The 26093-nt window shown below is 45.5% G+C and overlaps 1 protein-coding gene across 4 annotated transcripts in view; it reads left to right on the top strand.

Moving 5' to 3' along the window:
* SNX9 (sorting nexin 9) overlaps window positions 1-26093 on the top strand; it is a 244475-nt gene that overhangs the window by 201079 nt on the left and 17303 nt on the right. For all 4 annotated transcript variants that reach the window (XM_044291890.1, XM_044291892.1, XM_044291889.1 and 1 more), the window contains 2 exons: window positions 18197-18327; window positions 19289-19392. In XM_044291890.1, the coding sequence (XP_044147825.1) occupies window positions 18197-18327; window positions 19289-19392 (235 nt within the window). The remainder of the gene's footprint in view (window positions 1-18196; window positions 18328-19288; window positions 19393-26093) is intronic.

Below are 26093 nucleotides of genomic sequence, written 5' to 3'. Positions count from 1 at the left end.
AGGACCCCGGATTTCTGGGGTCTGTCCACCACCAAGCGCTGCTCTTATAGAAGTGAATGGGAGCTCACCACGAACGCGCAGACCCTACTCCCATTCTTTTCTATGGGGCCGATGGAAATAGCCTAGCCAGCGCTCGACTATTTCCGGCGGCCCATAGAAATAATTGGAGGATGGCTGCGCATGTGCAGTGCTCCCTCCGTTAATTTCCTTGCTCTGTTCTCATTTGTAGGTGTGGGTCCCAGAGGTGGGACCCGCACCTATCGGACAATGAGGGCATATCCTAGCGATATGCCCCCATTGTCTGTGATGGAAATACCCCTTTTACTAGCATTAATCTTGAAGTTAGTGTTCCAAAGACTTTTAGAAGGGCGGAGGGGTGTTAGCAGATTGGTAATAATTATAAGGTCAGTCACAACAGGGACAGTTCTCCTTAGAAAGTTTCCATTGTAATTTAAGAATAAAAAGCAGAGGAGAGAGGGGAAACCCCTGACTGTTCCATTCCGAATTTGAAAAGGTTGAGACAAGGAGCCATTGACCCCCACATCCTAGCATTAATAGAAGAGTAGAGAGAGAGAGAAACTTGCTGATTAAATCCAGCCAGAAAACAAAATTAAGAAAGATTAGAGGATATATCCAGTCCATCCTGTTGACCGCATCTCAGTTTATGATAAGACCAGAGGGATGTTTTTCAACTGGCTGAACTGGATAAAGTGTAAAATCTGAGTGGTATTATGCTTCCTCTCTCAACCCATCAGCACTTGTTTCAGTCTGTTTGCCATGAATTTGGCAAATGGTTCAACATCTACATCCAGCAGTGATATAGGACAGTAATGGTTCGGAGTTAAATATTTGCCTTCTTGAAAAGGGTTGTCCAAGCTTTTACTATTGATTACGTATCCTTAGGATAGGTCATAAATATCAGATCAGCGGGCGTCCGACACCCAGCACCACCGCCGATCATCTGTATGAGGAGATGGCGCGTGCAATGCGCAAATGGCTTCTCCCTTTTCTCTTCCTGTCTGCTGCTGCTGTCTATGGTAAAGACGATAAACAGCAGGGATGAACAGGAAGAGAGAAGAGAGGCGGGACACATGAGCACTACACGCGCCATCTCCTCATATACAGCTGATTGGCGAGGGTGTCAAATGTCAGATCCCCGCCGATCTGATACTGATGACCTATCCTGAGGACAGGCCCGGACAACCCTTTTAAGTATGAATGTGATTTGCAACAATTATTTAGTTTTGGTATCTCTCAGGTTCGTAAAAAGAATCTCCTTTATGACCATTTAAATCACTAAAACAGGAGGGTAGTGAGGAAGCACTGAAGAACTATAAGGAAAAAAATGGAATATGTAAAAAACGAATAAAAGCGGCCAAACTAGAGAGCGAGAGATTAATTGCCAAAGAGAGCAAAACTAGCCCTAAAATGTTCTTCAGTTATATAAATTGTAAAAAGTATAAATCTGAAGGTGTTGGCCCTTACCAGAGTGATGAGGAGGGAGTTGCAGAGAGTGATGGGGAGAAAGTAAAGCTATTAAAGTTTTTTTTTTTTTTTATCCACTGTATTCACTGAAGAAAATAAACTGTCAGATGAAATGCAGAATGTAAAAGTAAATTCCCCATTAAAAGTGCCCTGTCTGACCCAGGAAGAAGTACAGCCGCGTCTTAAAAATATTAAAATGGACAAATCGCCAGGACTGGATGGCATACACCCCCGTATCCTAAGAGAAGTAAGTAATGTCATAGCCAGACCCTTATTTCTAATATTTAAGGACTCTATACTGTCAGGGAGTGTCCCACAGGATTGGCGCATAGCAAATGTGGTGCCAATATTCAAAAACGGTCCAAAAACAGAGCCTGGAAACTATAGGCCAGTAAGTTTAACATTAGTCGTGGGTAAACTGAAGGTTTTCTAAGAGATGCTATCTTGGAGCACCTCAATGAAAATAAGTAAATAACGCCAAAACTGATCCCTCATGTCATTAGTTTGACATGAGGGATCAGTCATGTCAAACTAATTTATTAAGTTTCTATGAGGAGGTAAGTTCTAGACTAGACAGCGGCGAATCAATGGATATCGTATATCTGGACTTCTCCAAAGCATTTGACACTGTACCACTTAAAAGGTTAATATATAAAATGAGTGCTCGGACTGGGAGAAAATGTCTGTATATTGGTAAGTAACTTGCTCAGTGATAGAAAACAGAGGGTAGGTATTAACGGTACACACTCAGATTGGGTCACTGTCACTAGTGGAGTACCTTAGGGGTCAGTATTGGGCCCTATTCTCTTCAATATATTAAAGATCTTATAGAAGGCTTGCACAGTAAAATATTAATTTTTGCACATGACACTAAACTGTGTAAAGTAATTGACACGGTACTGCTACAGATGCATCTGGATAGATTGGAGGCTTGGACAGAGAAGTGGCAGATGAGGTTTAACACTGACAAATGTAACGTTATGCACATGAGTAGTAATAATGCAAGTCACCTGTACATACTAAATGGTAAAATACTGGGTAATGCTGACATGAAAAAGGACCTAGGAATTTTAGTGAACAGCAAACTAAGCTGTGAAAACCAGTCTCAGGCAGCTGCTGCCAAGGCCAATAAGATAATGGTTTCCATCAAAAGGGGCATAGATGCCCGTGATGAGAACATAGTCCTACCACTTTACAAATCACTAGTCAGACCACACATGGAGTACTGTGTACAGTTCTGGTCTCCTGTGAACAAGGCAGACTTAGCACAGCTGGAGAGGGTTCCGAGGAGGGCAACTAAAGTAATAACTGGAATGAGGGAACTACAGTACCCTGAAAGATTATCAAAATTAGGGTTATTCACTTTAGAAAAAAGACAACTGAGGGGAGATTTAATTACTATGCATAAACGTTACAGAGATCTATCCCATAATCTATTTATCCCCAGGACTGTGACTGTGACGAGGGGACATCCTGTGCGCCTGGAGGAAAGAACATTTGTACACAAACATACAATGCCTTGCAAAAGTATTCACCCCCCCCCCCCCCCCCTGACTTTTTTTGTATTTTGGTGCCTCACAACCTGGAATTAACATGGATTGTTTGAGGATTTGCATCGTTTAATTTACAGAACATGCCCACAACGTTGAAGATGTTTATTTATTGTGAAGCAAACAACAAATAGGACAAAATAACAAAAAAAAGTCTAAATACTTTGTAGAGCCACCTTTTGCGGCAATCACAGCTCTAAGTCGCTTTGGATAAGTCTCTATCAGTGATGGCCAGTTCACAGTGTTCGCCGACGAACACATGCGATCTGCCATCTTTATTCCCAAGCCCGGCGATGCAGAGGTAAGTCCTTACCGGTGCTGCAAGCCACTCTGAAACACATGCGGTCACCGGGAGCAGGCAGTTCCGAGTTCTGTGAGCTTGCCACATCTTACCACTGGGATTTTTGCCCATTCCTCCTTGCAAAACTGCTCCAGCTCCTTCAAGTTGGAGGTTTACGCTTGTGGACAGCAATCTTTAAGTCTGACCACAGATTTTCTTTTGGATTGAGATCTGGGCTTTGACTAGGCCGTTCCAACACATTTACATGTTTCCCCTTAAACCACTCAAGTGTTGCTTTAGCAGTGTGTTTGGGGTCATTGTCCTGCTGGAAGGTGAACCTAGCCTCAAATCACGCACAGAGTGGTACAGGTTTTGCTCAAGAATATCCCTGTATTTAGCAATGTCCATCTTTTCCTCAACTCTGACCAGTTTCCCAGTCCCGGCTGCTGAAAAATATCCCCACAGAATGATGCTGCCACCACCATGTTTCACTGTGGGGAGGGTGTTCTTTGGGTGATGTATTGGGTTTGCGCCAGACATGGCGTTTTCTTTGGCCGAAAAGTTAAATTTTAGTCTCGTCAGACCAGAGCACCTTCCTTCATACATTTTGGGAGTCTCCTAAATGCCTTTTCACAAAATCCCAACATGCCTTATTGTTTTTAGCTGAAGGTAATGGCTTTCTTTTGGCCACGCTGCCATAAAGCCCAACTCTATGGAGCGTACGGCTTATTGTCCTCCTATGTACAGATACTCCAGTCTTTGCTGTGGAACTCTGCAGATCCTCCAGGGTTACCTTAGGTCTCTGTGCTGCCTCTCTGATTAATGCCCTCCTTGCCTGGTCCGTGAGTTTTGGTGGGCGGTCGTCTCTTTGCAGGTTTGCTGTTGTGCCATGTTCTTTCCATTTGGTTATGATAGATTTGATGGTGCTCCTGTGGATCATCAAAAATTTGGATATTTTTTTATTATAACCTAACCCCTGACTTGTACTTCTCAACAACATTGTCCCTTACTTGTTTGGAGAGTTCCTTGGTCTTCATGGCAGTGTTTGGTTAGTGATGCCTCTTGCTTAGGCGTTGCAGCCTCTGGGGCCTTTTAAAAAAGGTGTGTATATGTAATGACAGATCATGTGACACTTAGATTGCACACAGGTGGACATCATTTCACTAATTATGTGACTTCTGAACGTAATTGGTTGCACCAGAGCTTTTTATGGGCTTCCTAACAAAGGGGGTGAATACATACGCACATGCCAATTTTCTGTTTTCTATTTCTAAACAATAGTTTTATTTATATATTTCTCTCATTTCACTTCACCAACTTAGACTATCGTGTTCTGATCCATCACATAAAATTCAGACGAACAAAACATTGAACTTAAGGCTGTAATGTAACAAAATACAAAAAAAAGTAAAGGCGGTGAATGCTTTTGCAAGGCACTGTAGAAGAGGATTATTTACGGTAAGAGCAGTGAGACTATGGAACTCTCTGCCTGAGGAGGTGGAGATGGCGAGTTCACTGAAAGAGTTCAAGAGGGGCCTGGATGTATTTCTGGAGTTTAATAATATTACAGGCTATACCTACTAGTGAGGGGTCGTTGATCCAGGGAGTTATTCTGATTGCCTGATTGGAGTCGGGAAGGAATTTGGGGAAAATTGGCTTCTACCTCACAGGTTTTTTTTGCATTCCTCTGGATCAACTTGCAGGATGACAGGCCGAACTGGATAGACAAATGTCTTTTTTCGACATTCTATACTATGTTACCTGGCCTACTGGTTGCCAGCATTATTGAAGTTTGGGCTACTTGTCTACTTTGCTTTTCAATTGTCACCCTACATTTGTGTGATGCGTGTCCTTGAAATGTCTATGAAAGCAATCTCCACTTTAGGCTACAGCTGTATTGTATGTTCTAGGACAGAACTGTGTATTTGTATAGGAAGTATCTCTGAAAATTTATCTAGCTTTCTGCTTGAAGGTAGCACCTGGTTGGATCAGGATTAAGACTTTTCAGCAAAGTCATCTTCTAGAGCACTGATGCCTAATCCGGCCCGCGAAGCTGTGTCATGCGGCCCCTGCAGTGACCGGAGGCCTTAGACCAGTGATGGCGAACCTTTTACAGACCGAGTGCCCAAACGGCAACATAAACCCACTTATTTATTGCAAAGTGCCAACACAGCAATTTATCTTGAATACTACAGTCCAATATAGTATATCTTCCATGTCCTTTATTATTCATCTATAGTAGCCTGCCTACATTCAGTGCGCTGCCTGTGCTGTTCATGGTGCGCCCTGTGCTAAAGACTGACAGGAGAAGTCTAAGGCATATTGGTACAACATAGACGTTTTCCAGGGTGTGGGTGCCCACAGAGAGGGCTCTGAGTGCCGCCTCTGGCACCCGTGCCATAGGTTCGCCATCACTGCCTTAGACCTTTCCCAGCTTTTTTTATCAGCGCAGGGTGTGCTGTGAATGGCACAGGCAGCGCAGCGATGCTGCCTGTGTCTGCAATAACCAATAGCAATGCTCCGGACAGCAAGGAGCTTTGCTATTGGTTAGATTGGGCGGGCGCCGGAGCGATACAGCTCCCTGCAGTATGGGAATGCTCACACGTGCCCCCTCACAGTAATAATGGCCAGATATGTGCCCTCTTCACTGCAGTAATGCTCACATGTGCCCCTCACAGTGTTTGCATTTCTTTCTGGCAAAGCTACCTGGTTCTAGCCTGCGAAATTTATAGCAAGTCTAGTGCGGCCCTCAGACAAAAAATGGTTGGGCACCACTGTTCTAGAGTAACTGCATGTCATTTTGCTGACATTCCCAGACTTTCCAGTGCTCTTGTATTGCTCGTCTTTTAGCTTACAGAGTTGTTATTTTTGCCGTTTACTTCTGTTACAGAAACTTTTTTTTTACAATGGTTTACATGCGTTGCAGGCACTATCACAATACAAGGATGCTACTAAAGTGAAATCTTAAGAAAAGGAAATCCCTTTCCTGGATGTTTCACACTATAGTTGATAACTCATCATTTTTGGATGTATGCTTTTTTTATTTTGTCCCTTGGAATTATTATCTTAGGAAACAGGCAGGGGCCTTTAATTCAGCACCATTTTTCTGTTTGATGAAAATGTAAGCCACTTTCTAATATACTTTGCAAGTCAGTTTCTTGCTCTGCTTGCAGTAATTGAATGGAAACCTCCAAATATTACTTCTGAAGAAAAAAAATGGGAGGACCGATTTTTATTTTTATTTTCATCCTGTAGAGGTTCATAACAACAAATAAAGGTCTTGAAAACAGTGAGGAATACCAATAGGAATACTGAGAAGTTCAGAGGTCTATTGAGCTTCTACACTAGCTGATTAGCTCAATTAGTGTATTTATTAAAGGGTTTTTTTCAACAACAAATGCTCTACGTTCTACAAGCCAGCACATGGATCTGAATACGTGTGTAATTGCAAGTAATTACAAATTTAGATTTGCCCGGATTTATTCAATGTAATGTATCTGTATAGCGCCACCTGCTGGTTTTTTCCCTTATTTCTCTGTCTACTTCCCTGAAGTTGTTGCACATGCTCAGTTCGATCTTCCAACTGACACCGCCTTATCTTCAGTGAGAAGATGTGAGAATTATGGGGAGAGCGCTGCAGCAGAAAGGACATACCCCTTAAGCTGCCATCTTGAAATAATCTAGCAGAGCTGTTGGAGCAATTAATGGGGCGAGTTCAGGATCCATGTGAGTCGCAAGGCTAGTTCTCACCTTGTTAGAAAGAGATTGTCATTTAATATATCATGGTGGATTTTCATTTCTAGCATTTATCATGGCATAACTCCTTTAACTGTCATCATTAAAATAAAATCTGTCACCAGCGACCTTCCTATCCTGCTATTTGCATAGACACATAGCTGTGGTTCATCTGATTAAAGTGCTGTTTTTCTTTTGCTGATCTGAGGCTCCTTTTTTCTAATATGCAGATTAGGTGTTTGGTGCAACACTGATTAGGTGTTTGGTGCAACACCGTTTCTCTCTTTGCACACAAGCTCCACTCCTGTCTGTGGCCAACCTGTCCCTCACCGCTTTGATTGACAGGGAAAGTCAGTGGCAAAGCAGCTAAATAGAGGCTGGCCACAGAAAGGAGCAGAGCTTCGGTGCAACAAGGGCAATGGTGACACCCTCATTAAACTAAAGGTTTAATTTACATATTAGGAAAAAGTATCAGAGCCTCGGATCAACAAAATAAAATCTGTGTTTTACAGGGCATCTGTCAGCAGATTTGTACCTATGAAACTGGGTGACCTGTGGCATATGTGCTTGGCAGCTGAAGACATCTATGTTGGTCCCATGTTCATATGTGCCCACAATGCTGAGAAAAATGAAGATTAAATTTATGCCAGTGAGCCTCTAGGAGCAATGGGGGCTTTGTCTTTACACCTAGTAGCTCTGCTCTCTCTGCAACTGCTGCATCCTCTCCATCTTGATTGAGTTTAGAAGAAGTCCGAGCCAGACAAGGTAACGTTTTCACTGCCTGACCCTGTCAGTCAAAGTGGAGAGGTAGCAGCAGAGAGAGCAGAGCCTCCGTTGCTCCTAGAGGCTCATTTGCATATATTAAAATATGATTTTTTTTTTCCCCCAGCAATGCAGGCACATATGAACATGGGACCAACTCGGCTGCCAAGTGCACATGTAACAGGTCGGCCAGTGTCACAGGTACAAATCTGCTGACAGATGTCTTTTAATTGGGGGAACCACAGACAGGTGCCTATGTAAACAGTTGGATAGGGATGTCCCTGACTATACACTCCCTTTAAACTGCAGTTATAAATGACATTTGGGTCTTAGGCCATAGTATGAATTGTTACCTCGTTTGGAACCACTGCTCCTAGAAATCACCAGTTGACAGGTCATGCTGGGAATGTTATGAGTAATGGAGTGAACCACAGGTTGCATAAAACTAGCATAATTTAATAGCAGAGCATGTGTTTTGTACATTATGCTCCAGAGAATGTTTTTCATGTCGTGTCTAAGCCAGATGACTCAGAAACCGGAAAAGAACTTAAGTCACAAGATATTTTGCTGTAGCAAGAGAGCAAGTACAGCTACGGCAAACACTAAAAGACAATGGTATTTAATATAAAGCTAATGTAGAACCCTGCCATTTTTCTCCTCTGGGACTCGCAACTAGAACGGAGAGCTGTGGCTGGAGGACCCCGGATTTCCCAGGATCCGTCCACCACCAAACGCTGCTCCCCTAGAAGTGAATGGGAGCGCACCACACACGCTCGGCCCCTGCTCCCATTCACTTCTATGGGGCAGACGGAAATAGCCGAGCCAGCACTCGGCTATTTTCAGTGGCCCCATAGAAATGAATGGAGGTCAGCTGCACATGCTCAATGCACTCTCTGTTCGTTTCCCCGCTCTATTCTCATTGTAGGTCTAGGATATGCCCCCATTGTCTGTGAAGGGAATACCCCTTTAAGGACCAGGCCATTTTTAGCAAATCATTTTTAGCAAATCTGACGTGTCACTTTATGTGGTGATAACTTTAAAACACTTTTACTTATCCAGGCCATTCTGAGAATGTTTTCTCGTCACATATTGTACTTCGTGACAGTGGTAAATTTGAGTCAAAATATTTCATTTTTAGTTATAAAACAAAACCAAATTTCCACTTCTCTACTTTTAAAATAGATAGTAATATCTCCCAAAATAGTTATTACTTTTCATTCCCCATATGTTGACTTTGTTTGGATCATTTTGAAAATTACATTTTATTTGTTTGGGACGTTAGAAGCAAAATTTCCAAGCCCCAATTTTTTCAGGACCAGTTCAGTTATGAAGTCACTTTGTGGGGCTTACATATTTTTAGGTGTCCGACGAGAATTAAAGGAAAATGGGAATAACATTTAAAAATTTCCCTTTTTTTTTTTGCAGACTTTAAATTGTAATCAATTTTTTTGTGACACATCAAGGGTTAACAGCCAAACAAGACTTAAAACTGATTACCCTGATATTGGAGTATACAGAAACACCCCATATGTGCTCAAAAACTGATGTATGGGCACACAGCAGGCTTCAGAGTGGAAGGAGCACTATATGGCTTTAGCAGAGCGGATTTAGCTGGAATGGTAATTGGGAGTTATATCGCATATGAAGACACCCTGAGGTGGCCCTACAGTGGAAACCCCCAACATGTGACCCCATTTTGGAAACTACACCCCTCAAGGAATCTTTCAAGATATGTAATGAGCACTTTGACCTCAAAGGTGTTTCCTAGAATTAACACTTGCCAGTGAAAATGAAAAATTTCATTTTTTTCTAGAAAAAGTTGCTTTACACCCACATATTTCACTTTCACAAAGGGTAACAGGACAACGTGCACCCCACATTTTGTCCCCCATTTCCTCCCGAATAGAGCAACACCCCACATGTGCTTAAAAATGATGTATGGGCGTATAGCAGGGCTCTAGAATCAAACAGCAAAATATGGATTTTGCTGACCTGAATTGGCAGACCTTAAGAAGTGACCCCATTTTGGAAAGAGCACCCCCCCCCCCTCCCCGTATGAACATTTTAAGTTGTGGAAAGGGTACTTTTAAGCAAACAGGTGGCAAACAGGTGTTTCACAGAGGACAGAAACACTTGTTAAAGGATTTCAAAGCACACGTTTGTAAAAATGAAAAATTACATGGAGACCCCAATTTTTCACTTTCACAAGGGGTTAAAGGAGAAAATGCACCCCAGTATTTTCTCCCCATTCAGGAAACACACCATATGTGCTTGTAGCCTGCTGTATAGGTGCATAGCAGGCAATTGGCAGAAATTGATTTTAGGTGCCATGTCGCATTAAAAAAAATTCCCGAGGTCCCCAGAAATTTAAAACCCTAAGAAGTGACCCCATTTTGGAAAGAGCAGCCCCGTACGAACGTTTTTTTCTATATAATTGTATGTTTATTATGGTATAAAATAGGGGTGCACCGAAATTTCGTCCACCGAAAATATCGGCCGAAAATGCACCTAATCCATTTCTCCCGATATTTGTACATATCGGCCGAAAATAGCGGGGAGGGACTGGGAGGAGGAGCTGGGGGCCGGTGCGTTCACTGTGCTCTGGCCCCCAGCTCCAGTAGTTATAAAATGTGTGCAATTAATAAGCATTCTATTCATGAGGCCCCCTCTGCAGCAGTGTTCCCTCTAAGGTGCGCGGGTGTGCGGCCGCGCATCAGTTATTGTGCCCCCGCTCACCACTTTATAATGTCCGCTCAGCGCCACCTGCAGTCATCATGATGATGACTTCTTCAGCAATACGTTCAGTGTGCGGCGCCGCCTCCACATATTTCTGCGCTACTGCTGCAGCTCCTCCTTCTTTTTCTGACCGGAAGAGGAGAGGAGGACTGAGCAGCACGAAGCAGCAGGGCAAGGTAATGTGGAGGTGGAGCTGTCTTTTAACCTGAGGGAGGCTAAAGTGGTTTTACCCTGCTGTGTCAGGGACAGGGTAAGACGCCGCCTGCAAAGTGAAGACATTAAAATCTCCCTGAGTGTTCCCATAGATCACGCGGGAGCAGAGTGCAGGGTAATTACAGAGCTTCATGTTCCATTTAGTTGAACAGGACACTGCACAGCCCTTTGAATGAGAAATGTATAATTTTATGTTTGCAAAGTTTCAGGCTTTCACTGCATGTCTCCCACAGAACATTACCATTCCCTTCATTTCCCAGTGCCTCACTCTGCCCTCAGCGTGGGGGGGTCTGTGGATGGCACTGTTATGGGGTGGGTGGGGGGTCTGTGGATGGCACTGTTATGGGGTGGGTGGGGGTCTGTGGATGGCACTGTTATGGGGTGGGTGGGGGTCTGTGGATGGCACTGTTATGGGGTGGGTGGGGGTCTGTGGATGGCACTGTTATGGGGTGGGTGGGTAATATGATTTATTAAATTCATGAAAAAGAATTATTAATAAAATCATTAAAAAAAAAGTATTTTAAAAGTATTTGGGCAAAAAGGCAGTTTCGGTTTCGGTCAAGTGGTATCCTGAATTTTCGGTTTCGGACCAGAATTTTCATTTCGGTGCACCCCTAGTATAAAACAGAAACGTGAATACACTTTTACAATAGCATAGTGCACAGAAGTTCAAGGAAAGGACAATAATACACAAAATACATCACATACATATTGGATGAGCATATGTAATACTTGATAATATTCAGTGATGAAGCATTGAAGACCGAACAAAAATAAAGCATTGAATTGAACTAACTGAGACTGCGTTTATCTGTAACCAGCACTAGAAAGAACTGCTGTGCAATATGTCTTAAAGAAACATCAGGTAGAAGCAAGATAGCCATAAGGACCCTAAGACCCAGAAATTCTCAACTAGTAATACCCAACCCAACAAATAACCAACCAACAGACATGACAAATGACATGGACAAAGACATGGGGGGGGGGGACAATCCTTTCACCAGAGATCCTCAAGGTTGCCTAGTGGCCCAGTAAGTATCCCATATGTCCCATATGGCGTTGAAGAGTGCTATTTTTTTCTGAAACATAGCGGTGGAATACTCCATTGTTCGGATCTCAGGTCTTTAAGGGGGACTTTAATCGGTAAGGTCTCAAAAAGGTACAGAAGCTTGGGTAGGATCGTCATTTTAGTGTCAGCAATACGCCCCATGAGAGCGAGTGGGAGAGGGTGCCACCTATCTAGAAGACCCCTGATCTCTGCATATATGCGTGGGAAATTAGCTTTGTAAAGCTCGCCATATCGTGGAGTGAGGTCAACCCCCAAATATCGTAGTGAATCCGTCTTCCAGTGGAAAGAAAAGTTAACTTTGAGAGAGCTCAGGGCCGTCTGAGAAAGATTAAGAGGGAGGGCCTCAGTTTTATGGGTGTTGACCTTATACCCCGAGAGACGACCAAACTCCTGTAAGATGGAGTGGAGGTTTGGTAAGGAAATGTGAAGCTTGGTAAGGGTAAGGAGAGTGTCATCAGCATATAGCGATAGCTTAAACTCCCTATCCTTGACCATAACACCTCTAATATCTGGGCAAGCCCTGATCTTGGCCGCCAGGGGTTCAATACACATGGCAAAAAGTAGGGGAGATGGGGCAACCCTGCCTCGTTCCATTAGCAATGTTTATGGGTCGAGGTTGAGCATGAGGAAGTCTGATCGTCGCTGTGGGGGAGGAGTATAGACTATGGATGGCTCTAACAAACGGGCCAGAAAGGCCGTAAGCCTGGAGGGTAGCAAAGAGGAATGGCCAACCTAAACGGTCGAATGCCTTTTCTGCATCCAAACTAAGAAGTAATGCCTCCTCACCCGAGCGAGATATGACATCCATCAGTTCAATGTTTCTTCGTGTGTTGTCGGCCCCCGGACAGCCCAGGACAAATCCCACCTGATCTTTATGAATCAGGCAGGGGAGAAAGATGTTTAGTCAGGTAGCTATGGTTTTGGTGAAAATCTTAAGATCTGAGTTAAGTAGGGCAATGGGCCTATAGTTAGGACATTCGTGCAGATCCTTCCCAGGCTTCGGAATTATCGTGAGATACGAGTGAGACATTGGGGCAGGCACAGCATTGCCCCCTAGGAAATGATTAAATAGGGTAACTAAGTGAGGGATTAGTTTGGCCTTAAAGGCCCTGGGTATTTTCCCTCAGGTAGATTTTCCACCACCTCCCCAATCTCCTCTGGCACGATCGGACTATTAAGGGCGGCAAGGTGTTGGAAGCCGATAGTGTAGGAAGGCGACAGGATGCTAAATAAGACCGGAGTGTACTATCTCTCAGTCCTTCATCCGTGGGAAGGTCGGAGGGTAAGTTATACAGGGAGGAATAATAGGCTGAGAACCTCTCCGCTATCACCCGGGGGTCATAGTAGATTGTTCCGTCAGATCCCCTAATAGCACTCGGCCCCGTTTGGGAGCTGTGGTTCCTAAGTTGTCTGGCCAGCAAAGTGTGGGGTTTGTTCCCCCTAGGCATAATAGCGCTGTTGTGTGTAAAGTAACAACTTGCTGACGCGACCTAAGGCTAGGGTCTTCAATTGGGTCCTAGTATCTACAATTTGTCTCAGTGTGTAGCGTGAGGGGTGAGCAGCCATCTTGCCTTCTAGTGTTTGAAGGCGGGACTTAAGGGTCTTGACTAAGGCAGTCGAGTCTTTCTTTAATTTTGAGCTTATTGCGATACAATGTCCCCTCATGACCGCTTTATGAGCTTCCCACATAGGGCTGACATCCCCTACCGATCCCTCATTGAGTTCAAAATACGTCTTTAAATGTTCATGTAGTTCCTCCCTAATGGTAGGTTGTTTCAGGAGGGAGTCATTAAGTCTCCAGTGGCAATGGAGTACATGGCCCGACCGACAACTAATGTCAACTGGTACAGGAGCATGGTCTGACCAGGTGATTTGGCCCATTTCCGCTCCTTCCAATAATCTGAGGGTTGAAATGGTCCCAAAGAAATAATCAATACGGGTGTGGGGCCGAATAAAAGGAGAAGGACCTATCAGTGGGATAGGTGAGGTGCCAGAGGTCATACTGAGAGTATTTCCGCAACAGTTTACGAAAATCTCTGGCTAAGCGCTGCTGTGTGGAGTGTATTGGTCTACATGGGAGAGCCAGACGATCCATCGATTCAGAGAACACTGCATTAAAATCTCAACATAGGAGGACTAGGGGCTCCGAAGAGTCCGCACCCCCACCAAACACCTTGTGGAAGATTCCGCCGAGAAAGCGAATCTGGGACGTGTTTATGCATAAATGTTACACAAGGTGATAGGTCTATCCGCCAAACGGCCCCGGAGTATAATGTAACGGCCCTGTGGATCTACTATTGAAGATTCAATCCTGAGGGGACACTGTGCAGATACCAAGATGGCAACACCTACCCTCCGACGGCTGTGAGTAGCCGAGTAAACGGTAGGATAAAGGTGAGAAGCAAAACGGAAGGAGGAGCTGCCATCAAAGTGTGTTTCTTGTAAGAACACAATGTCCGCCTTAAGGTATTTAAATTCCAAAAGCAAGCGTTTCCTCTTGGCGTTGGAGTTAAGCCCCTTGACATTAAAGGTTATGCACCTTATCGTGTGAGAATGAAATGGAACACAGTGTATATAGGGTACAGCTCACCAAGGAGGTCCGTATATGTCAGGAGGTTCGCACTAGTTGGACAACAAGTCAAAGGCAGAGCTGAAGTACACGATCTCCACAGGCAATGAAGTTCAGGTACCTACAACAGGAGAGAGAACACAAGGGAGGGGAAGGGCAAAAGACAGGACGGGACAACACAAAGACAGACAAACAGCACTAAAACGCTTTTCCCAGAAATGTAATTCCTGCTAGGGAAATAAAGAAGGCCCTTTCAGGGGTGTAAGTGTCAGAAACCAACAGGTTAAGGCTAACCAGGATGCCAACTACAAGTTATTTGAGAGAAGTGAAAACCGTATACAACTAGGTGGAGCCTTCAGAGAGCCTGCGCCGTAATGTAGCAACAAGAAAACAATGACTGGCTAAACAGAGGGAATAAGTGATCAAAATGGGGACCCTTCCGGGACCATCAATCCTGAGGGCGAAAGGGGTTAAGGGGCAGTTCTGGACAACCAATTCCCCTCAGCCATTGGTGATCAAGCAGATGGGCGATGTCCTGATGACGGAGGAGACCGCGGGGAAGAGGACACACTTGGACCAGGCCTTCTTTTCCTGGTTACAGGAGACCAAATGCGGGGCGGAGGAAGCGCTGGAGACACAAACTCCCAGTCCGACATGTCAGGAATAGGGATTCTAAGCGATTCGCAGAAAGGTTGAAGATCCGAAAAGGAACGGAGAGTCTCTGTTCTTCCTTGATGACGGACCGTCAGAGCGAAAGGGAATCCCCAGGGATAGGCGATCTGGCGGTCCCTGAGTAATATGAGGAGAGGCTGGAGATGTCTCCTTTTCTGGAGTGTGAACCAGGACAGGTCCGGGAACAATTGGACTGGGGCGCCATCAAAGTCAAAGTTGCGTAAGGATCTCGACTTAGCCATGATGGATTCTTTGAGGGCAAAATCGTGGACACACCAAATTGCGTCCCTAGGACGCGCAGCAGATCCCTTAGGCTTGAGTGCTCTATGAGCTCTGTCCAGCTTGATCTTGTGCGAGGATGGTTGCCCCAGGATCATGTTGAAGATGGCTTCCAGTGTAGCAAAGAGATCTTCGTCACCGTTAGCCTCTAGAAGACCCCGAACTCGAATATTATTCCGGCGCCCTCGGTTATCCAAGTCCTCTAAATGCCGCCCCATACCCCTGAGCACAGCCGTTTGGGCAGAAATGGATTCATGAAGCGTGGAAATATACTGCCTGGTATCATCATGGGCATTTTCTAGGGAGCCAACCCAGTCCACCACGTGTTTAATATCGGTGCGAACTGCCGCAATTTCAGCTCTGCAGGCTTCCGTAACTTCAGAAATAAGAACCCAAAAGTCATCTTTTGTAGGAAAGCGACTAAAATAGCTCGCCCAGGGCTGTGGAGGTTCAGGCAGGGGTGGGGGGTCAATAACGACAAGTGATGGATGGCTTGGGGATCTGGCCCAGATGTCAGAAGGGAGAGGAGAGCTGCTGTCCCCCTGGTCCAGCAATGGAGGAGCTGGGGACTGCAAATTTTGCCAGGGCTCATGTGGGGAGGCCCCAAGGAGGCTGGATGTAGAGTCCCCTGGGATAATATCCCGTCCCCTAGTGGTCACAGTACCTTTAATTGCAGTCGTCCCCTGAGAGATGGATCCTGGAGCCATCATGGCGAGATCCCTCCTAAAAATCCGGAGCGGCCGGTGAGAGCCCCAGATCAGAGGATCCGCGAGGAAAGCAGCCCGGTTCCTGGAAGAGGTCCAGCAGGGGTGAATAGCGCTGAGTCCCCTTCCCTGGTCAAGGCGCGGGAATCCAGCGGAGGGAAGGAGGAATGGCGGGAGGCCCTATGTGCCTTGGTGCTGCGAGGAGGAAGCGCCGGACTCTATGTGCGATCCCAGCACTGGTCCAGGGTCCTAGCAGGCGAGTGGTATCGGGGAGGGTTAGGGGTCTTTTTCTTCCCCATAAGATCACAGAAGGATGTGTAGCTGGCCAGAAAGTTGCGGTGCAGGCGAGAGCAGCTCCTTCAGGCAGCCATCACCGTCAGCAACCGGACACACTCCCCATCAAGGCTGTGCCTTTTATCAGGTATACGGTGATCCTGTGTGGCCCTCTCCTTCTCAGGAAAGGGTACCCTGTGGGTCCGGTAGACGGCAGGCACAGAGAACTTCTGCTCCCTTGTGGGAGGATGCTGGAGAAGGAGAACGCCATTTCCAAGATGGCGCCACTGCTATGCCGATGTTCCTCGTCTAACCCGGTGAGTGGGGGGAGGCGGGGGGGGAGCACTGACCTGATGGAGCTTGGTCTCCACTCAATCCCCTCCGAGCTCCGCTGGGATCGAAAGATGGACCAGAGGGCCTCTAGCACGGAGCACCAGCGCTCGGGCCGCGCCTGAAAATCGAGGCCGGGGATCCGTCTGGTCGGTTAGGCCGCAAATGTATCTCGGGCCGCCCGGGTCATAGAAGCTCCCCACTTGGCTCAAACGATGTCGGGTGATGAGTGGAGCACAGGACTGCAGAAATTGGGGCACTGTGGCGGTGTTAATGCGGTGGATGGGGCAGGATTAGATCCCATCCACAGTAGCTGTGGTGAATCCGTACGAACGTTTTAAGGGGTGGAAAGGGCACTTTTGACTTGATAGGTGTTTCATAGAAATGAATATGTAGTGGTTGGTGAAAAGTGGATCTGTAAGCTATGCAACACTATATCAGAGATATAAGGTGGTAAAACTACAGGGTACATCATGGATTAAATTAATACTCAATGGATTTGTGGTAGATTTTAAAACACTCCTGCATGCACAGGCCAGGTTTCGTAGTGGTAAATGGTGTCTTTCTTTATCCCCCTTTTGGAACACACCCTGCATCTTTTTGGGGTCCTTCACTTCCTTGCTTTCTGGGGGGCTTGACCTGGGAAATGTTGCCCTGGTACAACATGGACACCATGACTTCCTGAAGTACTGGGACCCACCTCGGCCTGGCTTTGAAAAATTAGGGCCTTGAAAACCACCTCTTGGAACTGAAGGAAAGTTCCTGAGTGCAGATTGCGATAGCATGTACGCATTGCACATTGCCTTCTGTACAATGTGTACGGCCAGCTTTTTGTTCCACACTTTCGTTTTTCGTGTGGCACTGTAGGGCTTCAGAAGTTGATCTGAAAGATCCACCCCTCCCTGTTGTAGTCCAGTATGCAAACTGGTTTGGGGGTAGTGGTTGTGGTACCTCATACAGGAGCAGGGGAGCTGGTGTTAATGTGAATGGTGGTCAGTACAAGGACGTCCCTCTTGTCCTTGTACTTAACCACCAGCATTTTCTCATGAAGGGGAGCCCAATTTAACCCATTCTCTGCGGTTGCCCTACCAGGGATCTAGGGAGGCCTCTCTGATTTTTGCGCACTGTGCCGCAAGCCACAGTACCTCTTCCAGTTAGGGATATGAGTAGGGGTATGTTGGTATAATAGTTATCCACATAGACGTGGTAACACTTATCCAGCAGTGGGTGCAGTAAGTGCCACACGATCTTCCCACTATCTCCTAGGATGGGCGGCATTCTGTGGGTTCTATCCGGGAATCTTTCCCTTTCTAAATGCGGAAATTGTGAGTGTACCTGGAGCTACTCTCACAAAGTTTGTAAATCTTTATGCCATACCTTATGTGGAATACTAAGAATATAGATACTATATGATACTATACTATATGGTGAGCGATTTGTGTTTTCTGATTTTATTTGTGCATGAGATTTTATACAAGTATGAATGAACATAAGCCCATGTACAAAGTATGCTTAATTTATTTATTTTATGTGTATTAGGTCGTTTTGAAGAAGAATTCATTAAGATGCGCATGGAGAGGTTACAGGCTTGGATGTCTCGAATGTGCCGACATCCTGTTGTATCGGAGAGTGATGTTTTCCAGCAGTTCCTCGCTTTCCGAGATGAGAAGGTATGTTGACACTGCAGTAATATGTTAATACATTGTTTATATGTTTGTTTGGTTTTCTTTTTTTTGTTTGGCATTTCTTTGCTTGCTATGATGTGTTGTTCCCAACAGGCGAGTGTGTAGATTTCGGGTTATAATCTGTTCACCTGTATAAACAGATAAAGGTAATGAATGAACTGAATGGGATATTTTATTGCTCACTGAATCTAATATGAGCTTTAAAATTATTTAGCTCTGAATTGATAAAAAAAGAAAGCAGCCATGTTCACAAATTCATGTTTTGTATTTTGGTAAAATTTTAGTTTTTAGTAAAACCTTTAGCAAATTGTTGAATGCATTTAAAAAAATGTCATCCACACGTTTAAAAGTGTTTTTAAAGCTGTTCTCCAAGAACCCATAGTCAGGGGGCCAGGCAAGGTGCAAAAGTGAAATAAAATATATATAAAAAAGTTGTTAGTTCTCAAAGTCGAGCGCTGAACTACCCTATGAAGCCATTAATTGGTCAGCACTGTTTACTTCCAGAAATATTGGACCCATTGAAATTGTAGAAAACTCAACCACTATGAAAACCAAAATAGCAATATTAGCAGTTCCAGGAATTTTAAGGAATCGTTTCTATGAGAACAGGATATGAAAGCAAAATATGTGCAATGTAATGGAAGAATGGCATGCCCACAGCAAAACTTACAGGGGGAGATTTATCAAACCTGGTGTAAAGGAAAACTGGCTTATTTGCCCAGAGCTCCTCAAGAAGATTAAATGTGGATTCTGAGTAAAAGGAACAACATTGTGTCATGGAATGTAGGGGAATATTATTTTAAATAAAATTAGAAATTTAAAATATTGTTTTTCTTACAGTGTTTTCATGTAAGATACTGTATTTGTTCATTTGAAATGCACTATTTATTGTAAAATGATACTTTTTGGGGAGGGTATTCTTATTTATATATTTTCAATTTTTAAGGAATGGAAGACTGGGAAGAGGAAAGCAGAGAAGGATGAACTAGTTGGCAGTATGATTTTTTCCACAATTGAACCAGAAGCACCTGACTTGGACATAATAGAAGTGTAATGTTTTTGTTCCTAAATTAAAAAAAGTCTGTTTTATGAAATAAACCTGTAAGTAAATAAGGCTAGTTTCACAGTAGTGTTCGGGAGATCAGGCCCAAACTGCCTGCCAGGTGTCTCTGGATCCAGCATTGCCGGAAGCTACATTGATGCCGTCTGGCCCCATTAACTGTAATCCGGCTGCAGTGGTATTTGTCGGGCCGATTCTCTACATATTTTCCGGGGTGCAGCCAGATCTCCGCTGGTCCCCATTATAGTTAATGGGGCCACACAACATCCATGTAGCTTTCGGCAATGCTGGATCCAGAGAGTCCCTGTCAGAACAACCTGCCGAATCTTCTTAACACTAGTGTGAAACTAGCCTAATGAGGTATATTTTCTTGGTATTATGTTGCCATAACATAGCACCTTTAAATTGATTTTCTGTGACTATCCTCTAGATAAGTCATCAGTATCTGATCGGTGGGGGTCCAACAACCCTGCTGATCAGCTGGTTAAGAAGACGGTGGCACTCGCAGTAGCACGGTCATTGGTCACATTGCCTGGGTGCAGCTCAGCCCCAAAGAAGTGAATGGGGCTGAATTTTGAAAATATTTAATATGTTGGTATTCAATTAACATCCCTGGTGTTATTTCCTAAAGGAGCTGTCTCTTTATAAAGACTTTACATCAGTTTCATAGAGATGAATGTGGCAGCAGCATAACTGCCTCTCCATTCAAACAGGGAACACTGTTTCCTCGTTCTTGTGATCGACGGGGTCCTAGCGGTCGAACTCCTCAGACATCTCCTGTCCTAGGACCACGACTTTAAAGAGGACCTTTCTGTCACGGACGGTGTACAGGAAACAAGGCAAAGCAACATGCATAAATGACTCGCTGGATCCAAAAGCTAAGGAACAAAAGGGAGACCCCTGCAGAAGACCTGGCACTTTCCCTGGCTGCTCAGCCTATGCAAAGATCCGAATGGTGGAGGTTTGCATATCCACGTACCTTGACTATATAACCCCTGAGCACCCTACAATAGTGAGGGGACACGACCACCGGCTCCCTACACAAGATACGGAGGGAGTCAGGGTCACCTGGGATCCAGAAAACAGAAAATAGCAGATAAATGTTCAACACTTAACTTTGTAGCAGAGAGGAGAACAAGACCAGCAAGCACACACACTCCAGGAAGAAGTATAAGCCGCCCAGAAAAGCATTCTGGGGAGGAATTTAAAGGGAAGCAATTAGTCCAACACATAACAGTTGAGAGAGGCTAACGAGATGAGTAACTGAATACCACAACAAAGAAAGTCAAGGAGGAGGTTCTGAAAGGCCTCTGTCAGAGCTTCTCAGCTGTCTGGTTGTGACAGTACCCCTCCCTCTACGAGTGGACTCCGGACACTCAGAACCCACCTTCTCAGGATGGGACCTATGGAAAGCCCTGATGAGACGAGTGGCCTTAATGTCCGTCACTGGGACACACATCCTCTCCTCAGGACCATACCCCTCCCAATGAACAAGGTACTGAAGAGAACCGCAGACAAGACGAGAATCCACAATCCTAGAGACCTGAAATTCAAGATTCCCATCAACCATAATCGGAGGAGGAGGCAAAGGCGAGGGTACAATGGGTTGAACATAAGGTTTCAATAAGGACTTATGAAAAACATTATGGATCTTCCAAGTCTGAGGAAGATCAAGACGGTATGCAACAGGATTGATGACAGACAGGATTTTGTAAGGCCCAATAAACCTAGGACCCAACTTCCAGGAGGGAACCTTCAATTTGATATTCTTGGTGGACAACCACACCAGATCACCAACATTCAGGTCCGGACCAAGCACACGTCTCTTATCTGCCACACGCTTATATCTCTCACTCATGCTCTTTAGATTATCCTGAATCTTTTGCCAAATAGATGACAAAGACGAGGAGAATCTGTCCTCATCAGGTAAACCAGAAGACCCCTCTCCCGAGAAAGTCCCAAACTGCGGATGAAACCCATATGCACCAAAAAATGGTGACTTATCAGAGGACTCCTGACGACGGTTATTTAAAGCAAACTCAGCAAGGGACAAAAAAGAACACCAATTCTCTTGATTCTCCGCCACAAAACAGCGCAGATATGTCTCCAGATTCTGATTGACGCGCTCTGTCTGGCCATTCGACTGCGGGTGGAAAGCAGAAGAGAATGTCAACCGAACCCCCAAGCGAGAACAGAAAGCCTTCCAGAATCTGGAAACAAACTGCGTGCCCCTATCAGAGACTATGTCTGAAGGAATACCATGCAATTTGACAATGTGATCAATAAATGCCTGCGCCAGCGTCTTAGCATTGGGCAAACCAGGAAAAGGGATGAAATGCACCATTTTGCTAAAACGGTCCACCACCACCAGAATCACAGTCTTCCCCGAGGAACGAGGCAGGTCCGTTATGAAGTCCATGGACAGATGTGTCCAAGGACGGGAAGGAATGGGTAAGGGAAGGAGAGGACCTGATGGCCGTGAATGAGGGACTTTGGCACGAGCGCAAGTCTCGCAGGCTGCCACAAAACCCTCAACCGACTTACGAAGCGCAGGCCACCAGAATCTCCGAGCGATGAGATCCAGTGTGGCTCTTACCCCCGGGTGCCCAGCAAGGACCGTATCGTGGTGTTCTTTAAAAATCTTGTGTCTTAAAGCGAGAGGCACAAACAACCTCCCAGGAGGACAAAGATCAGGAGCCTCTGACTGGGCTGCCTGCACCTCTGCCTCCAATTCAGGAAAAAGAGCTGAGACCACCACACCTTCAGCCAAAATGGGACCCGGGTCTTCAAAATTCCCGCCTCCCGGAAAACAACGTGACAGGGCATCTGCCTTCACATTCTTAACTCCAGGGCGGAACGTGACAACAAAATTAAACCTAGAAAAGAACAAAGACCATCTGGCCTGTCTCGGGTTCAGACGCTTGGCTGACTCCAAGTAGGCCAGATTTTTATGGTCAGTAAATACGGTAATAGGGTGTCTGGCTCCCTCTAGCCAATGGCGCCATTCCTCAAAAGCCAACTTGATGGCCAACAACTCCCTATCTCCCACATCGTAATTTCTCTCTGCGGAGGAGAGTTTTCTTGAGAAAAAGGCACACGGTCGCCAATTGGCAGGAGAGGAACCCTGAGACAAGACCGCCCCCACACCCACCTCAGAAGCATCAACCTCAACTATGAAGGGTAAAGAAACATCAGGTTGCACCAAGATGGGAGCGGAAGCAAAACTCTCCTTGATATCAGAAAAAGCCTTACGCTTTCTGGTCATATCAGTGAGTGGTTTAACAATAGAAGAATAATTCAAAATTAACTTCCTGTAATAATTGGCAAAGCCCAAAAAACGCATCAGCGCCTTCTGATTCTCAGGAAGCTCCCACTCAAGCACAGCGCGGACCTTCTCGGGGTCCATGCGAAAACCAGAAGCGGAGAGAAGAAACACCAGAAATTGAATTTCTGGAACCGCAAACACACATTTTTCCAGTTTCGCATATAATTTATTCTCCCGCAGGATGAGCAAGACCTGACGTAAATGTTCCTTATGAGTTTTGAAATCGGGAGAAAAAATCAAAATGTCATCCAAATACACCAATACAAATTTTCCCATCAAATGATAAAAAATGCTGTTCACGAAATGCTGAAAAACGGCTGGGGCATTCATCAAACCAAAAGGCATAACCAAATTTTCAAAATGGCCCTCAGGGGTATTGAAGGCCGTCTTCCATTCGTCCCCTTCTCTGACCCTGACCAGGTTGTATGCCCCTCTTAGATCTAATTTGGAAAAGACTTTAGCCCCAACAACCTGGTTAAACAGGTCCGGGATCAGAAGAAGCGGATAAGGGTCACGAATTGTGATACTGTTCAGCTCCCTGAAATCCAGACAAGGTCTTAAAGAACCATCTTTTTTCTTAACAAAGAAAAAACCAGCGGCAACAGGTGACTTCGAGGGTCGTATGTGTCCTTTTCTCAGACTCTCAGAGATATAAGCACGCATAGCGATCCTCTCAGGTTGGGAAAGATTGTATAAACGAGATTTAGGCAGCTTGGCGTCTGGGATGAGATTAATAGGGCAATCGTACTCCCTGTGCGGGGGCAAATCCTGAACTCCACTCTCAGAGAAGACATCCGAAAATTCAGAGAGAAAAGATGGTACAGTCTTAGTAGCAACCTCAGAAACAGATGTCATGAGGCAATTCTCTCTGCAAAAGTCACTCCAACCATTTATTTGCCTTGCTTGCCAATCAATGGTGGGGTTATGCTTAGTGAGCCAGGGCAGCCCCAACACCAGAGGGGTAGGCAAACCGCTAAGGACGAAACATGACACATCCTCAACATGAGCATCACTCACAATTAAACGGATATTGTGAACTATGCCCTTTAATGATTTCTGGGAAAGTGGAGCGGAATCGATAGCAAAAACAGGAATATCCTTTCCCAAAGTGCGCACCTGGAAACCATGAGTTATCGCAAATTGATTATCAATGAGATTGACCGCTGCTCCACTATCCACAAAAATCTCACAAAAAATGTTCTTGCTCTCTAGCGCCACCCTAGGCCGGCAGGACAAAACGGGAACTACAAGCAAACGGAAAACCTTCAATTTCCGCCTCAACCCTGCCAATAGTAACAGACGGAACATTTTTAAAAGATTTTTTCCTGTTTGTTTCTTTATTACTCCCAGAAAACTGCCTGAATCTCCTAGAGGGACAAATATTTGCCAAATGATTTATACCTCCACAACAAAAACAAACCCTCCCATGCGAGCTGAATCTTCTATTGTCAGAAGCAATCAACCCCAGCTGCATGGGCTCCTGCTCAGAAGGGGCTGACAGCGACTGAAACCCCTGCGCACAGAATGGGACCGCTGCACTGTCCTGGAACTGAGTATGACAGGAAGGGGACATCTCTCCTCTCTCTCTAAGACGCCTGTCAATACGAACGGCCTGAGACATAGCAGAGTCCAAAGAAATAGGCCTCTCATGAAAGGCAAATGCATCTTTCAATCCCTCTGAAAGACCATGGCAAAATTGACTTCGGAGTGCAGCATCATTCCAACCAGTATCAACTGCCCATCTCTGAAATTCTGAGCAGTATATTTCTGCGGATTGTTTACCCTGGCATAATAGACGTAGTCTAGACTCAGCCAGAGCAATACGATCCGGATCATCATATATCTGACCCAGGGCTACAAAGAATTCATCCACTGAACGGAGAGGCCGTGCCCCCTACGGCAGCGAAAAGGCCCAGGACTGAGCGTTACCCCTGAGCAGCGATATAATGATCCCCACCCTCCATTCCTCATCACCAGAGGAATGGGGAAGAAGGCGAAAATGGAGTTTGCAAGCCTCTCTAAAACGCACAAAATTCTCCCTACCCCCGGAGAACGTGTCCGGGAGCGAGATCTTAGGCTCAGAACAAACTCTATGAACGCCAGCTGAACCGGTCACTTGAAGCTGAGAAAAAGTCCTGCGGAGATCAGCTACCTCCAATGAAAGACCCTGAAGGCGTTCAGCCAAAAGTGAAACCGGATCTATGCTTGAGACGGTTTCGGCGGCTTATAATGTCACGGACGGTGTACAGGAAACAAGGCAAAGCAACATGCATAAATGACTCGCTGGATCCAAAAGCTAAGGAACAAAAGGGAGACCCCTGCAGAAGACCTGGCACTTTCCCTGGCTGCTCAGCCTATGCAAAGATCCGAATGGTGGAGGTTTGCATATCCACGTACCTTGACTATATAACCCCTGAGCACCCTACAATAGTGAGGGGACACGACCACCGGCTCCCTACACAAGATACGGAGGGAGTCAGGGTCACCTGGGATCCAGCAAACAGAAAATAGCAGATAAATGTTTAACACTTAACTTTGTAGCAGAAAGGAGAACAAGACCAGCAACCACACACACTCCGGGAAGAAGTATAAGCCGCCCAGAAAAGCATTCTGGGGAGGAATTTAAAGGGAAGCAATTAGTCCAACACATGACAGCTGAGAGAGGCTAACGAGATGAGTAACTGAATACCACAACAAAGAAAGTCAAGGAGGAGGTTCTGAAAGGCCTCTGTCAGAGCTTCTCAGCTGTCTGGTTGTGACACTTTAATCGGCCCAAATATTGTGAACTAAGTATCATGACTTATACAGCGGCGCCCAGGGATCTCACTGCACTTACTATTATCCCTGGGCGCCGCTCCGTTCTCCCGTTATGTCCTCCGGTATGTTCGGGGACTTGGTTATAGTAGGAGAAGACTGCCCTTGTTCTGCTGGGCGTCTCCTTCTCCTAGGCTGTAGTGCTGGCCAATCTCATCGCAGAGCTCACAGCACGGGAGAAAAAACCTCCCAGGCTGTGAGCTCTGCGCTGCGATTGGCCAGCGCTACAGCCTAGGAGAAGGAGACGCCCAGCAGAACAAGGGCAGACTCCGCCTACTATAACCAAGTCCCAGAACATACCGGAGGACATAACGGGAGAACGGAGCGGCGCCCAAGGATAATAGTAAGTGCAGTAAGATCCCTGGGCGCCGCTGTATATGTCATGATACTTAGTTCACAATATTTGGACCGGTGAAAGGTCCTCTAAGCATTTTAACTTTTTTATTTAGTTTAAAGGGGTATTCCTGTTGGTTTAAGTTATTCCCTATCCACAGGATAGGGGATAATCTTAAGATCTGTGGGGGCCCTACCACTGGGACACCACCAATCGCG

The sequence above is a fragment of the Bufo gargarizans genome, chromosome 4 (genome assembly GCF_014858855.1).
Source record: "Bufo gargarizans isolate SCDJY-AF-19 chromosome 4, ASM1485885v1, whole genome shotgun sequence".
Classification (NCBI taxonomy): Eukaryota; Metazoa; Chordata; class Amphibia; order Anura; family Bufonidae; genus Bufo; species Bufo gargarizans.
This window is presented reverse-complemented; position numbering and strand designations above follow the sequence as displayed.